General features: G+C 38.7%; 1 protein-coding gene across 22 annotated transcripts in view; it reads right to left on the bottom strand.

The window, feature by feature from the left end:
• The window catches only part of Grip1 (glutamate receptor interacting protein 1), a 666,343-nt gene that overhangs the window by 44,901 nt on the left and 603,444 nt on the right, over window positions 1-17,998 (bottom strand). For all 22 annotated transcript variants that reach the window (XM_078053199.1, XM_078053198.1, XM_040280352.2 and 19 more), the window contains 3 exons: window positions 16,238-16,318; window positions 10,672-10,741; window positions 8,885-9,030 (listed from right to left, as the gene is read on the bottom strand). In XM_078053199.1, coding sequence (XP_077909325.1) covers window positions 8,885-9,030; window positions 10,672-10,741; window positions 16,238-16,318 — 297 coding nt within the window. The remainder of the gene's footprint in view (window positions 1-8,884; window positions 9,031-10,671; window positions 10,742-16,237; window positions 16,319-17,998) is intronic.

The following is a 17,998-nucleotide window of genomic DNA, read 5'->3' as shown; positions in this document are numbered from 1 at the left end:
AAAGGATAACTGGAATTTCATAACCCAGGGTGTGGGAGGGATGGAAAAACTAGATTGGGATTAGAGATGAAGCAAGACTGGTCGATGGTTAATAATTGTTGTTACCTGGTACTTTATTGCACTATTTTCCTCTATTTTTGTATACGCTTGAAATTTTGTAAGTTTTCTTTTTTAAAAAAGAAAGTAATCTTAGTTGTCTTGGAAAAACCCATGTGATGCCATGAGTAAACAAGTATTTAATTAGTCTAGCTTTCTTCTTTCTTTTTTCATCAGTGATGGGTAGTGGAGGCTGCCCACACATGGTCTTCTCTGGACCATTGGCCCATCTGGTCACAAGGCAAGGTTCCCAGGTCTCCCACTGTCATGTTCTCTCCAGGAAGCCCTGTCTGGCTCTGCCCAGGGTTTCTCAGTGGTTGTCTTGAGTTCCAGCTTTTACCCTCTCCTCACATCTATTTTCACGAGTGCTGCTGACCCATAATTCCTTGCCTTCTCTTCCCAGAATATCTTAAAAACATAAACCTGGGTAGGTAATTCTTTTACTTGAAGCTTTTCACTGGTTCTTTGAGTCCTTATGAATAAAGTACAACCCTTTTGAAGGGGCTGAGGGGGACCTTCAGTCTCTCCAGAGGGTCACACCATCCACACTCCCCAGTCTAACCTCCTAATTCACTTCTTGCAGAATCATTGCCTTTCCTTAAAAGACGCTCTTTCCTATATTTTTATTGGTGCTTTATAGTCGTATAATGGTGGGATTTGTTGTTACAGATTGGCACAATATATCAATAGAGTTTGGTCAATATCATTCCCCAATACTTCTGCTTTCCCTTCCTGCCTCCCACCCTGCTGGTCCCTTTTCCTCTACTGATCTCCCTCTGATTTTCATGAGGTCAAACCCCTGACTTTTCTTTTCCTTTTTTTCTCTCTAGCTTTCACATGAGAGAAAATATATGACCTTTGACTTTCATTTAACATAATGTTCTCAAGTTTCATCCATTCTCCTGCAAATGACATAATTTCATTCTTCTTCACGGTTGAATAAATGTGTATATATACCGCATTTTCTTTATCCATTCATCCATTGATGGACACTTAGGCTGCTTCTCTGATTTGGCTGTTGTAAATTGTGCTGCCATAAACATGGGTATGCATGTATCACTGTATTATGATGAATTTAATTCTTTAGGATAAATAATGAGGAGTGATATTGCTGGGTTTCATGGTGGTTCCTTGCCTAGTCTTTCGAGTAACCTCCATACTGATTTCCATAGTGGTTACACTCATTTGCAATCCCAACAGTGTAAAAGTGATCCTTTTCTTTACTTCATCTCCAGCATTTATTGTAGTTTGCATTCTTGACGGCTGTAAAAGGCACCTTTCTAACATTGTCAGTCTGCACACGTTATTCCCTGTGCACAGACATCCTTCTTCCATCTGTTCTGGAGAATTTCTTCTACTTCAAGACTGGGGTGCAGATGTCTTATCTTTCAGGGAGCCTACCTCGCCCCTCCGGTTCTCTCTAGGGGCCTTTCCTATGACACCTCACAACTCCAATACATTCTTTTTGTGCTTTTCAACTTTTTATTTTCATTCTTTCCTCCAAGGAGAAAAAACATTAATTCCCCTGAATGAGAGAAATTAAATAATAAGGAATAAAACTCAGGTAGGGTTGAGCTTCAGAGAGCCTCAAACTATTGTCATGACTGTAGTATCTGAGATTCTTTGCTCCTTCAGAACCAATTTTTGTCCTCATCAAGAATGTATGTTCCAGCATGTACTTTTCCTTCTATATTTTAATTGATCTCTTTTTTTGCTTCCTTCCTTACAATAGGATCATCTTGAGAATATAGGTTTTTATCTTAATATCCCCCAGCATGTGTGGAACTAGGGAGAATTCAGTAAATGCTTAAAAGGAGCAAAAGTGTAGATGAATCTAGCATGCAGACTGGTTCCCAGGAAGAGACCTCTAGGAGACCCTGAGTCAGCACCCTTGCTGTGCCACGGTCTACCTTCCTACTCCAAGGCAGGTAACACAAAGCCAACCTGGCTCTTGCAACTCTTGTGAAACTAAGATCTGGACTATTACCCCGAGGACCAGCAAACCCAAAACTCCCTCCTGCCCCAGTTCCAGGAGTGCTGAGTCAGTTCCAGGCTGAACCTCCAGTTCCATCTGTCTTCTTGGGCTCTAGCCCAACTGGCATCTGAAAGGTCTTGCGCTCAGGAGGAGAGTACTAACTACAGTTTAGAAGGCTAAGCTCAGACCATTTTGGAGGTGGAAACACTCCAAGGTCCTCTCTCCTTGAGTCTGCTGCAGCTTAAAAGCTTAGAAAGAAGCCGTTAGAGCATTCAGCCAGAAGAGAAACTTTCTGAGAAGGAAAAAGGCAGAATTACCAGTAAGTTTTAAACGTGAGCCTAAACAGATGTTAATGATATTATACGCAGCTTTTATATCACAACAGAAGGTTTACAACTATTAGTGAAATACAGGAAAGAAGGCCAGCCTACTTGTTTGTTCTGCTCAGCTCTAGTTAAGAAAATTAATGGGACCACAGAACAGATGCAAAATTGCTGCATTACTTATCTACGATGTTGTTTTCAGGCTTCTTGAGCACTGCCTGTTTAACAAAATGAACACTCTATGGCTTGGATCCACAATGGCAGCTGCTTCTATGGCCAAACAGGAGGCTTGGATTCAGGAGAGTCTTTGGGAGGCAGACGTGTGCAGGTCAATCAAAGTTCACTTCAACTAAACATAATGGCTCTAAAAAAAGGATGAATTTTTTTTTTTTTTGAGTGTGGCTAAATTTCTTGGAGTTGGGCAAGCCTGGGAAACCATTAAGAGAAGCACTCTCTACAGCTTCCTCCCTGTCATAGAGTCATTTCACTTGGTCATGTGAAAGTAATGAATCAGAGGAGTTCCAAGGAGTTGTGGAGTGTTTTAAGAGTGAAATTCAAACTTCTTTATGTGAGGGATAATTTCTAAGTCTCAAAGGTAGGACCCTTTGTGATAGCCCTTCTCAAAAGGTCCTGGGACCAACAGATCTGGCATCATCTGGGAACTTGCTAGAAACGCAAATTCCCAGTCTGCTCCCAAATGGGTAGGAGTCAGAAACTTTGTGGAAAGGGCTTGCTCTTCTGTTTTCTTTCTTCTTCTTCTTCTTCTTCTTTTTTTTTTCCTTTTGATACCAGGGACTGAACCTCTGGGCACTTGACCACTGAGCAACATTCCCATCCCTTTCTTTTATTTTATTTAGAGAAAGGGTCTTGCTGAGTTGCTTAGGGCCTAGCAAAGTTGCTGAGGCTGGCTTTGAACTTGCAATCCTCCTGCCTTAGCCTCCTGAGCCACTGGGATTACAGATGTGTTCCATGGCTGCTTTTCTGTTTTTACGAGCCCTCTGGTGACTCGTATGCACATTCAAGTTTAAGTGGTATTCTTTTTGAGAGATCAAGCATAAAGAAAAGGAAGAATACTTCTGTTTATCATAAGTTCTTCCTGCAGCCAGCTTCTTGCTGACACACTATTCCAGTGCTCCTAGCATAAGCCAGGATCATTCTTGGGAGCTTATAATGAGGTATCTTTCCTCCAATCTAGGTTTTCAGGGAAAAAAGCCACTCCACATTACTTGGCTTGGCTTAAAACTGATGAACTGAAAAAAAAACAAAACATGAAAGCTCAAATCTTTAAAGGACAGATTTAACTGGTAATAAGGCTATTTGCATGAGACTCAGCTTGGGAATGTATAAAGATAATTTGCTTTGGATGGGACAAGCTGCTGCCTGAAAATATTTTTCAACATGGATTCAAGTCCATGAAGGTAAAGTACTGAATTTATGGTCTCTAATAACAAGCACTATATATGAAGCAAGATGATTTAAATCAAGAGAGAAATCATAACAGCTGTGTATTTGATTGACAGAAAAGGAGTGATATAAAACAGATCCTTGCAAACTATATAGGATAGATTGGTAAACCTTCATCTCTTCCTACAGATCCCCAAAAGTCTCTACAGCTTTGCTTCAGGGATGCTACCCCCAGACTCAGCCAGATCTCACTCTCCCCTCTTCACTGATATTGAACCCAGATGCAGTCAAGGTGAAACAATAGGTTTTTCTTGGAGAGGGTTATTTGCATCTTTGTGGACTTAGGGATTGAGTAGCAGCCATCATCTTGGAGATCTGGACTCATGCAAGAACCCTTTATCTCTTGTTGGGTTATGTTCCTGTTGTGATGAAAGATGGCAAACACAAAAGCTTGCAAAGGCAGAATGGTAACTGAATCTAGAGGGAGAAAAATGCCTACCACCCCAGTGTTCCAACAGATTTTGCCATCCTAAAATATAACTAAAATTGATTTTATCAACATTCTCATAAGGATAACACATTCACTGGGCTTCACTGTGTGTAACGTTATTGCTAAAATAATTACCTCCTTTGATCCTTAAAAACAGCCATACAAAATAGGCATCAAATGCTCATTTTCAGATGAGGAAATTGATGTTCAGAGACGTTGAGTGGCACAAGTTTCCCAGCTTATCAGATGGGAAATGAGTGGTCACTAACCCAATTGTATGGCTACAATCCCCAGCTGTACTCTTATGGTGCCCCCCCCCCCCCATCATGGGCTTTCACTTCTTAAAATGGTTTGTACAAGTCCCATAATGGTTTGTCTCCACTGGCCTTCCAAGCTCACCCACTACAATGTCCTTACACTTTAGGCTTCAGCCACAGCTGCCTATGTGGATATGCCACACTACCTCCACTCTCCTGTCCTGCCTGGGCAGGACCAACACTGTGGAGACTAAGATTGTTAGACTCATTCCCTCAAACTCCCCATGCCTAAATGGATACCCCCACCTTCTCTTAACATGTATGCAAACCCAGAGAATATTCATTGTAGTGTTAAATGTGGGTTTTCTTCTGTTTATCCTACTGAGCAATGACTGATTTAGGGGCAGGGACTGGGCCCTGCCTAGTTCCTATTACAGCATGGACACCAAATTATGCCGATGGCATGGTTGAAAACCAAAGACTTGGTCCATGTTAGTTCCACTATCTCCTAGCATAAGGTCAATGGCAGAACAATGAGACGAGTACACCTAGGAGAAATGCTGACATTGTGAAGCAGCATCTTTGAGGCAACCTTAGGAAATCGGGTTGCATCAGGCATGGTCATAAACTCCCATCGGCAAAGGATAGCAAGGAACAGACAATTAAAGAAAGACATGGAAAACTCTTAGGGTAGACAAAACCCAGTATTAGTATGATAAATATTTCAGGGATAGAGGATGTATACTGAATATTACCATTCAAAATCATTGAGACAAAGGATGGGAACGATTCAGAGTGACAATTCAAATTACCAGCCTAATTTCAGATTAGGAACAATATTACAGTTCCCAAATAAGCCACTGTCCTGATGATAAGTGCTTATCTTCCACTCAGTTATATCTTGATTAAGGATTAGAATGGGTACAGGGAAAGGGATTTCAGGAGGCAGTTATAGTAAAAACACTCCCCACTTACTGAACACCAACTGTGCCAGGACAGGTTACAACAGCTCACTGAAGGGGATACATACTTTTACATGCACATTATTGGAAGTGGAGCTGAATATCAGAGAGGTTTAGTAACTTGCCCAAACTCACAAAGCTCAAGTACAGTAGAGCCAAACTCTAAACTCAGGTCTGATTTTAAATGTTGTGCTTTATGATTACCACAGACTGTCTTGAACCAATCTGTAATCAGGTTTTCCATTTTTAATAATGGGGTTCCTCCCACTTGATTTGCTCTAAATAAAAAACAGTTTTAGTTTCTCAAATTATATTTTCACTCTCATGAGGGAAGAGGATATTGGGGCCCATCCTAATTCTTCTAAACCGATGATCGGATGATAGTTTTCAAATAGTGATCTGGTATAAAACATGTCTAAATGCATCTATACTTTGGTATACCAATTTGAGAAAATTTGGTTTGGGTAAATATATCCCTCCCATCAGTATTTATAGTCTGATTTTTGTCTATGTGTATTTTCCAATGGAAGAATTTAGAATTTTAAAAATAGTACATTTTTAAAGTTAAAAAACTCTTGATAAACATGATAATTACCATAATATTGGTATGAGGATTATAAAAAGAAAGGTATAAAGCTGAAAAACAAGCCAAAGGAAATCAGCAACTGAAACTAAGATTTAGCTTTCCAAGTGCTATGTTGTTGTCTCTGAAATCCCTGCCAGTGCATCTGCACAGCTGGGCTTTGAAATGGGACACATTGCCAACTGTATACACCATGCATATTCATCTCAGGCTCCGCTTTTTCATTGTGCAAGGAAGTAGCTGAGATCTGCTTAGCTGGGAAAATCAAGTAAAATAGTTTTCTCCACAGAGCTTTGTCTCTTTGCTAGGAGGGAACCCAGATGATGCTGGAGGCGTTAGCCCTCTCTTGAAATAAATCCCCAAAAGCAAGTGCAATTGAAGCAGATTCAAAACAAAAGAAATGCAAATGTTGGCATAGAAAATTAGTTGCTTGGGAAATAATGAGTACAAACGAGTGCATATTTTTAAAACATTTGGTTATAAAATATATTTGTATATAATCATCATTACCAACTGTATTGATCTATGTAACTACTAATTTTTTTAAAACTTTGTATAAAAAGCATTAACACATGGTCTGACATGACCGTGAACTCTAGATCTAGGTGGTTTATGGGAAGATTCCAGAACATGGATGATAGCTCACTGCTTGTTGATTTGGATCTTAAATGTTCCTGCAAAGGCCCACATGATAAAGGCTTGGTTGCCAGTCTGTGGTACTGTTGAGAGGAGGTGGAAGCTTTTGGAGGTGGGGCCTAGTGGAAGGAAGTTATGTTATTGGGGGCATATTGAGATAATAGCCCCCTTCTGCTCTCTCCCTTTGCTTCCTGGCCACCATGATGTGAGCATCTTTGTTCTGTCTCATGTTCCCAGCCATGATGTTCTGCCTCACTACAGGCACCCAAACTCTGAAACCAACCCACCAACCATGGACTGAAACCTCTGAAATTATGAGCCCAAACAAACCTTTCCTTCTTCTAAGTTTACTTTCTCAGGTAATCTGTCACACTGATAGAAAGCTGATTAATGCAGTTGGGATGAAATTACATATCTATATTATAATGAGTCCCCACTTAAGCAATTTAACTACATTGTAACCAGTTTTCACTTTACTGGATTCATTGTGGCTTTCTATTATAAAATATACCGACTAATGCCATAAAATTCTCCTGAGAAATAGGTTTCTTTTTCTAGTTCCCCTGTACCTTTCTGCTTCTGCCGGAGCTACAACCTTAAAAGTTTAGAATTGTGTTTATTCCCAAATTTGTTTATGCAAGTTTTACTTGTTATTGTATAAAGAATCTATGTAGTTATTCCATGAAAACAAAGGCAAATACATTAGGTACAGATCTATTGTTAATTAAATAGGAGGAAAACATTGCAGAAAATAAAAATACAGGAGAAGTAAGTGATAAGATTGCTTTAAATTCTCACTGTGTTAAAATTAAGACTGCAAAAAAGTTTTGGTGTGCTGTTGGGCAGTAGGGGGACTATTGATAATAACCACATACTATACATTCCAAAAAGGTAGAAGAAAGGACTTTAAGAGTTTTTATCATACAAAATAATAAATGTTTGAGGAGATAGATGTTTAACCTGAGTTAAGCATTCCATAAAGCATACATGTGTCAAAACATTATGCTACCACATTAACGGGTATAATTTTTGTTTTTATTTATCAGTTAAAATACTTTTAATTTTAAAAGTAAAATAAAATTGGAAATCATGAATTATATGTGTATAGTTTAGACAAAGATTTGCAACTATACTCAGTAGAATCCTATTCATAGGAAAGGCCTTGACTTTACCCATAAGATTGGCAAAATTTAAATGCTTATGCTTTGAATATTTATCATTTTATATAATTTTCCACATAATCTGACTTTTTCAATTAATAAACTTTTTTTTTTTTAAATTGGCTCTAAGTTGTTATCATAGACAATGGGATCCCTTGGCAGTGCCAACTCAAAGTGCACGACTGAGCAGCATCACCTGGAAGTTTGTTAGAAATGCAGAATTCCAGGCCCCACCTGGTGATAGGGTTCTGGAACTTGTGTTTTCATAAGCTGCAGAGACGATTCTGAGGCTTACTAGATTCTGAGAAGCATTGCTCCATTCCTGGTGTATTCACATGCTATTATTGGACACCTGAGAATGGACATAGCCCTTCAAGAAAGCAACATGGTGCAAGGATCACAAGTTTCTTTCTTTTTCTTTTTTTTTTTCCCCCTCAGCAATCTTCTATGAAAATAATTCCAAAGAAGAAAAGTGGAACAAAAGTATCTATGCATAAATATATCTATGAGAGTACTATCCACGATAATGAAGCAATTGAAAGCAATTTAAGAATAAAAGAATGGTAAATAAATTACAGGCAGTAAATAACAAAAACAGATATTAAGGGCTTGTAAATGGAAAAATGTCTGTAAAGTTAAGTAAAAATGCAACATTCACTATGGATATAATTATGAAATGTATATATTAACCAAGACTTGGAAATGATTAATTCCATTGTATTAGGGGATATTGGGTGATGATTTAGTTTCACCCTGAAAAATTAATACAAACACAATAATATGTACAGTGAAAATACCTCAGTTATTTAATTTAAAGCACCATTATTTACAATTTATATGATACTCTGAATGCACAATTTAAAGTCTCTTTTAACTACATTAAAAAAAAGTGCTGCAATGTCTCTAGCCAGCTGTTGTATGTAAAACATCAAGCACTACTACGTTTTGACAAATGGGCAGTCGGAACAATCAGTCATAAGTAAGGATGCTATCAATACCTGAATTATCTTCATCTTTGCGGATTTTGAGCTTCACCAGGTCTTCACACTGCTGAAGGATTTGAACTGCATCTTCCATGGAACAGTTGTCCAGCCGGATGTTATCAATTGCAAGTAATTTATCCCCAAGTTCCAGAGTTCCAGTTCTGTGAGTAAATGCAGAATGACACATGACTAATGACAAACGCTTAAGCAGGCCATTTAAAGAGGCATTAAGCATAATGTAGCATTATGGTAATCTTCAGAGGAAAAGAGTGTCTTCAAACTGTTTTTAAATTGCACGTATTGACAAACCCCATTTTTTCCAGCCTTGTTTGGGATGGCTGATGTGACATTAAATTGTAGAGTATTACAACGTTTTAAAAATGCTTTTGTCAGTTAAATGGGGACATCCATGTAAGCTTCACTAAGGAAGTCCAAGGTTCCTGGGAAGAGGGGAAATGGGCTGGGTCTGCAGAGACCTCCTATTCCTTATGCTCTTCCACACTATTGTACCTGTTTTGGTCTCTGGAAATCAAGCAATAGGAGAGGATGAGAGAGTGGGAGTAGTCAAGGAGGGACAGAGTTGGAGGGAACCTGAGACTTGGAATCTCTACATTTCTGCCTGTGACTGGAGTAGGGAGAAGAGGTACAGGTGAACCTGATGCTAGTTTTTTAGAAAGTGGTCTCTTAGAATCTAATACCGGTAATGGACAAGTACAGGTCTGTTGAAAGTTTTTAAGGATCATGATGAAATGAGAAAAATAATGAGAATGTTGTGTATATGTGTTTGTATGTGTATACATGTATGGACCCAGATATTTGCAAGAACTGTCCTCTGTGCATTAAATCTTTGTTAGAGGATGCTAATTGTTTCCTAACATCTATTTGCCTCTTTGTTTTTCTGAGTAACCTTCTAAAAAATGTATGCTCCAGACTCTTAGCACTTTCCCAATGCCTACCTCCCGCCTGTGTTTAGGAAAGGCAGATGACTGGCAAGGAGGAGGGATGGCTACCTTCCCCCAGCAGTGACTCCCAGTCTGGATGGCCTGCCTACCTCCCAGTTGTTATGTGAGAGACAAACTTCTGTTTTGTTTGATCCATGCAATTGGTAAATTTCTTTTTCACAACAGCTGAGCCTATACACCTATCCACTTTAACTTACACAATGTCCTTCCTTCCTTTTGCATTTTAAACTACTTTTTTAATGACATGATTGTGTAATAAATGGGATTTTTTTTAAAAAAAAGTCCTTAATGGAAAAATGAAAGGAAACCTAATAGTCTTACGTCAGTATTTTCAGTCACTTAAGAAGTATTTTTATCTCTGAAATAAAAGTTTGAGACTCCCTTATTTTAATGACATATGGGCCAAATAGAAGACATGAACATTGCTTAATGCTCAAGGGTCTTGTGTGCCCAGGGAGGACACTTAGCAACATGTTCCACCAGCTGTCATGTCTATGAGGAAGACTTCTCATAATTGGAGCTAATATCAGGGTTTTAGCTGGAAAATCCAATGTGGATGATGATCAGTGAAGAAGAGCCCACACTAAACTCATGAAAGGGCCTGAAAAACATTTTTTTGCTGACTCTTGTCTGCTTTGGGTACAGAAATAAATTGATATAAGGGGAATATCTACATATCCATTGCTATCAGGGATATCAAATCTGATTGATTAATAGGGACTGCCTATATAATATTGAGAATAGTGATCCATTAGCAAAATCTGCCTTGGGATGGAAGGGGTCATTTTTGATTAAATTAAGAGAGATCTTGGAATAAACCAGAAAATATGATTTCCTTACCTGTGTGCCACACTCCCTTTCTTGATATCTGAAATGACAAGGGGATCCCCTGGTTTTCTACTTGATGGTGCTGTAATAATGAACATAGGACAATCATATCTTTATATCCATGGTTTCCCAGTACATTTTCCCTGATTTATAATAACTTTCATTAATGCAATTAGAGTCTGTTTGCAAAGCAAACATTATGAGTCAAATGAATTAGAAAACATGTACATTATATCTATAACAATGTTTGTTATTTATAAACTGAAAACCTAAAGCAAAGTCATTTAAGGTTGCAGTTGGAAAAAGCAATTGGAGAGCTGTCCATCAGGCTTAAATCTATTTTAATCAGTGATTCTCCAGGGAGGACCTGACAGACTGATACCTCAGTAGGAGAATATTAGAATCCACTGGGGCTTCCCTTAGTGGTGCCGACAGGTGACCCTTTCTCCCACCCTGTCCTGCACTTTTTTCCAGAGAGGAGACATATTGATGGGGATGTGTCTTGTTACTCAAGCATACCAGGAGACAGAATGGAGAAGTGCTAATTTGAAGTTCCTTTTTTTTTTTCTCCAGAAGGAAATCTTTTGATAGTTGTGCTATAAATCTTTAAATTCTGCTCACAAATTCATATCATTCTGAAATGTTCTGGAATGTGACTATTTTAATGGCTGTAGTAAATATTTTATTGCTAGTTAACTAAATTTTCATATATTCTGATACAACTTTGATTAGGTTGGCAGACGAAACTATTATTCTGCACAGTAGTCAGTTTTGGGTTTTATAGATTTTCTTAGGAATATTTCCATGTGATAAATATGAAAACCAAGTAGAACTGAGTTTACTTAGAATTATCTCTGGAAATGAGTTATAGTCCATATAAGTACAAAAAAATCATCTTGACTTAGGAAGTTTATATGTAATTTAATAAGAGTTTGATACTAAAGTAACCATATTCAATATTTTCAAAAAAAACAATTGGCCTCTGAGAGATGTTTGGCCGACCTGAAGCCTGGAATAATATACTTTTAGGGACCATTAGAAGGTCCCTGAAGTAAGATTTTATGATAAACAGTCTGATCAACCCATAATAATCATAGAACCATATCATATCCCATAATCCCATCTGAATTACAGGAAAATGTTTATGCAGGAGAACAGATGGTTTAATATCTAACACTACATTAAAAAAAAAAGAGGCAAACATAGATACCAATACCTGTCTAAATTAGTTCACAGTAAATACTAATGAGACTTCATTTAATCATTATACTTAGCTTCTGGCAAAGAATACAAACTATTCTATTTGCTATAATTAATTTAATATTTAAACCTTCACTCAAAGATTTGATACAATTCCTCTAGAGAAATGTAAGCATCTACCATTTTTCACTCATGTCATAATCCAGAATTGCAAACTGTTCTGGGCATAGCTACAGAGTGCCTGCCTAGTATATACAAGGCCCTAGATTCAAACCCACACTCCAAAACAAAACAAAACAAAAATCAAAACAACATAAAGGAAAAAATGTGTTGGAGGAAATGATACTGTCTGAAAACTTTTCCTGTTTTTGAAGACAAGTGAACTCTTGTGAATTCTGAAATTAAATGGAAATCAATGAAATGGTTCAAGACTATTCTGAAACATCCAGTTATTGGTGGAACTTATTCTGCTAGTGAAGGCTCTTGGCTCAAAGAGTCTGATGAAGAAACCAAACTACAACAGAGAAACTCCCTGTCGCTCTGTCTCTCTCATTAAGCTTTGCTTTAATTGCAACCATATACACAATGCATGGAAAGTAAACCAGTTTATTTGATTTGAAATGGAGCACTGAGTAGTTTTTTTATTGCAAAATTGGCAAAACCCATGAACCATTCTCTTCTAAATGTGTGTAAGACTTAGCGGGGGAATGACAGATTTGTTGTGCTTGTCATAAAGGCTACTTCATGATTTTCTAAAAAAATAAAGCAAGCCTTTATTTCTGCAAACAATTCAGTCACAACCAAAAAGGAAATGCAACAAATTAGCTGCACTCAAAAAAAAAAAAAAATGCTGCCTTTTGCTTTTCTGGTACAGAATCTGGGAAGGTTCATCAATCAGATGGCGACAGGGCTGAGAGGTGCCATGAGAGTAAAGCCAAGGTTAAGGCAGATGGAATGGATTTGGCACCTGCTTGGCCCTTTATTAGCTCAGGGTCTTTGGGCAGGTTACACAGCTGAACCAGACTGTCCTGTCTATGAAATGGGGACAGATATCCCAGGATTGCTTTGAGGATATAATAAGAAAAGGTATAAAACTGCGCAGTGCTAGGCACAGCATACAGTAGTTATAAACCCCAGAAATCCATTGTCAGAAGGACTTTATGGATGAAGGCACATGATACAGACAACCAGGGTTCTCTGTCTTGAAAACAGGAAGGTAACAGCTATGATCTGGCTGGCTGGGTATGAGGGTGTTGGGGTGTGGCTTCCAGTTCCAAACTGCATCCACTTTATTTGGTACAGTAAATCCCTCCATAATAAGGCAATAACATCCATAAAAGTAATGCCTGATGCTAATGTTCTATCAGTGTTTCAGTGGGAACTTAAGAAAATTAGTCTAAAACTGCCCATTACGTCGTTCCCACTCAGAGGGACTCTTAGTCGATCAAGCCTGGAGAGTGAATCATAAAGGTTTTGATGGGATGTTTCCAGGATGGAGGGCCCTTCTTTAGTACACTGAGTTTTCACAAGGTGAAGAAGATAGAAAGGGATTTTGTAAAAAGATGGTGAGGAAGATCAATCAACCCTTATCATGCCTCAGTTTCACTTTCAATACCCGTGTGTGTTTGAGAAGTGGGTCCCCTGGATTTCCTAACGTAGGAGGTATGATTAGAGTGGACACTAGAATTTATGGTCTGGAGGTGTGCTTAAAATATTTCAAAAGGCTCCATGTGCAAAGTAACGAAGAATTGTCATCATACTAATACTCGTGAGGGTGCACAACATGTTCTAGGGACTTTACATACACTAACTCATTTAATCTTGTCAATGCTATGCAGGAGGAAATATGTACCCCTTTTATAGGTAAGGAAACTGGGGGCAGAGGGAGGGAATCAGGTGATCATTGTCCAAGTCAAGGCTTCCTCAGTTCATGCAACAGTCTACGCACAAGCATGCGTATTCATCATCTCCTGTGAGGGCTTGTTTCTTGGAGGGCTACTATTAGTAGAACATTGTTTGCTCATGAAGACTTCTTATTCATTCACTTAACAGATACAAGTATTAAATGAGCACCTTGTATGTGCCAGTGACTGTGACAGGCACCACGAATTTGCTATTTTGTAGCAACACAAATGGATTCTGGCCTTGTTTTCCCCCTTTTATAGCAAGTTGTGTTTTCTCAACTGGCGAAATATATGCATGTTCCATGAGAGACACAAACTCAGCATGGTGATGATTAGTGACATAAATGGAGCCATAGCTCTAGAAGGGCTGACAAGCATGTGTGACAGGCCTGTATATCACTTCTCCATCTAGGAGTGGCACAGCACTTCCAGCTTCCATAAATAGCATTTGCTTGTGGCTGGCTACAATTCAAGCCATTCTTGGAGAGCAGGAGTTTGGGTTTTTGCCATTATTATTGTTAGAGTCAGTTTCAGCAGTAATGATTGGCACACACACAAAAACATCATAAGACATAATTTTAAATGACTCTACATGTGAATAAACAAATATTGTGCAAGTGCATGTACATAACTCCATCTCAAACTGAGCATATAAATGTCTATTTTTTTGGAAAAAGATATATCACAGGATTATTTTTGATGGACACTGAATACATTATGTTTTTATTTATATTAATTTTTGAGAATAAATTTATTATATAAAATAATACAAGACCATTTTCCTAAATAAAACATGTGAACGTAAAATAATCAGCAGAAGTTTCCATAGAGCTGATGGCTTCAAAATACCCACCGGCAGGAAGCATCTTCTGGACAGGGCATTTACTCTTGAAATTTAGCACAGACACACAGAGGACAGGATATATTGAATGCATGAAGGTAGAAAAAGGGAAGAAAAAGAAGACAAGTGCAGGCAGGTCTCTGGGCAGAGCCAAGAGATTCCACACTATACACCTCAAGAGACACTACCTGAGCAGCCTGGTCTGACGGAACGAAGGGATGGAAGGAATCAACAGAATAAATGAACTGCCTTAAAGTTACATGGGGTTGCAGAAGCCACCTTGAACCCCAAATGTTTTGGGGACTGTAAGTCATGATGTGCCCTCAATCTCAAGAGCCACGGCTGTTGACAGAATAATCACAAACCATATTTACTTCACAGAGTTCTAAGAGGCTGAGAGACCCAATTTAGAGTACAAATGACTTTAGTTGCACCTAAAATAGGGATGGAGCCGCCAAAATCTCATTTGTCTTTCTACTTTCTTCCTAATAGGCTGCTCTGGTTCATGGGGGGGCTATAGATCACCTCTCATATATATGGTTTCTTATTCTTAACATGACTCTGAATTGGAGAACCAGTCTTTCTAGTGCTGCGGTAGATATTCGTGTTTTATCAGTTATAAATAAAATTGCATTTTTAGTGTTAAATTTATATCATCAAAGTGGGACTGGGCAGTCGCCCTTCATATTGCCCAATTGGGAACTCCTTTTATTTATTTTACTTTAACCACTGACAAAAATGCTATCTGACAGTGTGGCAAAGCCCTTTCATGTAACCTCATCATTCTTTCTTGAGGCAGCCACCTCCTGGTCACAGTCATTGCTCTGTGCTCCTTTCATCTTTATGCACTGATCATTTGCTTCATTTTCTTGGGGCATTTATGGATGAACTGAGTCTGTGGATATTAAAAGGACAAGCCCCCTCCCCTAAATTTCCATTTTATGAAAGTCCACTGGGGCTGAAATTTTTAAAGTCCTTTTACCAAAGGAGTTATGAAACGAGAGCCTGAGGAAGAAAAGGAATGAAACACATTTATATACTCTGATTTTTCTTTTCGTTTGGTTACCAACACACCTTTCAATGCCATGGAAGAATGCAGGGATTTAACAAAGAAGGGACCTTGTTTTAGTTTTGTGAAATGGGTTATAGAGTCACAGTAGACACAAGAAGATGGTCTTGAAAGTAAATAAATGTGATCATTTGTTTACTGCATTGATTAAGTATAAAACTTAATCCATAATATACCAAAATGTAAAGAATTTATATGCACTTTTCTGCTCCTCTAATTATTCATAGGGGGAGGTGTAACATACTTATTAAAAACTTACTGATTTCTTACTAGACACTGTACAAGGTATGGGAGTTTATGATTTTATGTAATACTTAATGACTATATTTTGTAGATATCCACTTTCATGTTATAAAGAAAAACATCAGAGAGAGCTTGGGTAACTGGACCCATTCAAAAGGTGAGTAAGTGCTGGAGGTTTGAGCAACTCCACCATTTCTCAGCATGACAGCAACACTCGGGTCCTCACGCTGAAAACATGTGCCACGCCTGTAAACCACCCAACAACCCAATTTTCTAATGTCTTTACAGCATCATATTTTAAAAGCAGCCACTTTTACTTACAGCTGATCGTTATTCCGAGTTCCACATTGTGCTTCTTGGGGAGCTTTACGTGAAATGTCCCACTGCTTGGGATGACGGACTCTGTAATTTCAAAACAGAACAAAGAGTTTGGTGGGACAGTTGTTGATCCGGGGGGTAGGGGTGGAGAAGTGACTTAATTTATAGTGTTGACAGTGAAAAGCATAATCAAAGAAGTAAAACAAGGATGATATTCAAAACTTTTTGCAATCAGAATAGTACCTCGCCATATAACCAATTATATACTGAATGCTGACTGCAGAGTTGAGACAGAGTGACTTGACCAAGAGGCCCCAAACGCAGCCAGAGTGACCCAATAGTCTCTAAATCCTGGGGACTTCAGGAGGACCCGGACAGGACCAGAAGGCCCTAGAACAATTTGGAAGTGGGCTTAGATACTGGCCTCCAGTATAGAAATAGGGAAACTAGTATTGTAGCAACTCAAAGAGAACTAGAGTGCACTGGCTGATTCTCAACCCTTGAGTGAACTAAGTTGATTTACCAAGATCTGACGCTATCTGGGAGAAGAAATTGTTACATATTTTAAAGTATACTCTTGAAATTATTTCAACAGTCTGGGAAAGCTTTAATTAGGGATACATGGAAATAACCTGTAAAGGAGAACATGTACTCACATTAAGTTGCCAAAGACTAAAAATCCCTTCTTGACGACTTTGGAAAAGTGCAGGAAGAGGCATCAAGAACAAAGGAAATGTGAGCAGAAGCGGGGATTGTGGATGGGCCAAACTAAGCCCCCTCTTACAGCTTCATCAGCTCTGCTCTAAGCTGGCTCCTCACCCAGAGAAAAGAACTGAGTACAGCATCCGTGATGCGGACAGAACGCATAGGCCCTCAGGCTCCCAGTCCGATTTCTTAATTGTATGTTTAACACATTTTGAGTCTCTGCACAGCAGAGGTGAAAGCCAGGATTGGACTTTTTGGAAGTCGTGCTCCCTTCCTTGTCCTGACTTCAATTGTTCTTCTTGGCCTTTTGCCCTTTCCCACGAGAAGTTTAGGCAGTCAACGTTTTACGAGACCAGAATCTGATCTTGCAATTAGGAAGGTTCACCAGAGAGTGTTAAACTAGAGAACACAATAAAAATTTGGGCTCCCTCAGTCTTCAGACTTCTAGAAGGCCACCCCCTACTCCTACCTTTTTCAGTGGTGCAGACAAGTCTTCTCTCTCTGGTCTCCTCCCTCCATTCTTCAACTCACCTCTAAGGGATGGGAGGGAATTGGCTACCTTTTCCACTTGCTCAGTCTCAACTCTTTCCAAGACCAGGCCAGTGGTGGCTTCTCTGCTGCCCCCAATTAACACTCTGATGTGCCAGGAAGTGAACCCACATATATTGGTTTACTTATTCATTGAGAGTTTATCTTTCTCATTTTTCCAACAAGACTTGAAATAGATAAAATTATTCATTTCTTTCAATAGATTTCAAAAAAAGATCAACTAATTTTGACATACTGGGATAGAAAATGAGAAATGAAGAAGGTAAAAACCAAAAACAAAAACACATAGATTTTTTTTTTTTCTGCCTGACTACTGGTACTGCAAGTACTTCCCAAATATTTCTCCAAATCCTTCTTTTCCTAAAGACATTTCTTTCCTGAGTCTGAATTATTCCTCACTTCAACAAGGCTAATTGGCCCCTTCTTTCTTTGTTAAAGTGACTATTAAAGAATTTGGAGTTAGCATCACAGTGGCAGGCAGATGGAGCCTTTGAAAGTGACCACATTTTG

Source organism: Ictidomys tridecemlineatus, chromosome 6, assembly GCF_052094955.1.
Source record: "Ictidomys tridecemlineatus isolate mIctTri1 chromosome 6, mIctTri1.hap1, whole genome shotgun sequence".
NCBI classification, from domain to species: domain Eukaryota; kingdom Metazoa; phylum Chordata; class Mammalia; order Rodentia; family Sciuridae; genus Ictidomys; species Ictidomys tridecemlineatus.
Note: the sequence above shows the minus strand (reverse complement) of the source record. Positions and strands in the feature narration are given on the sequence as shown.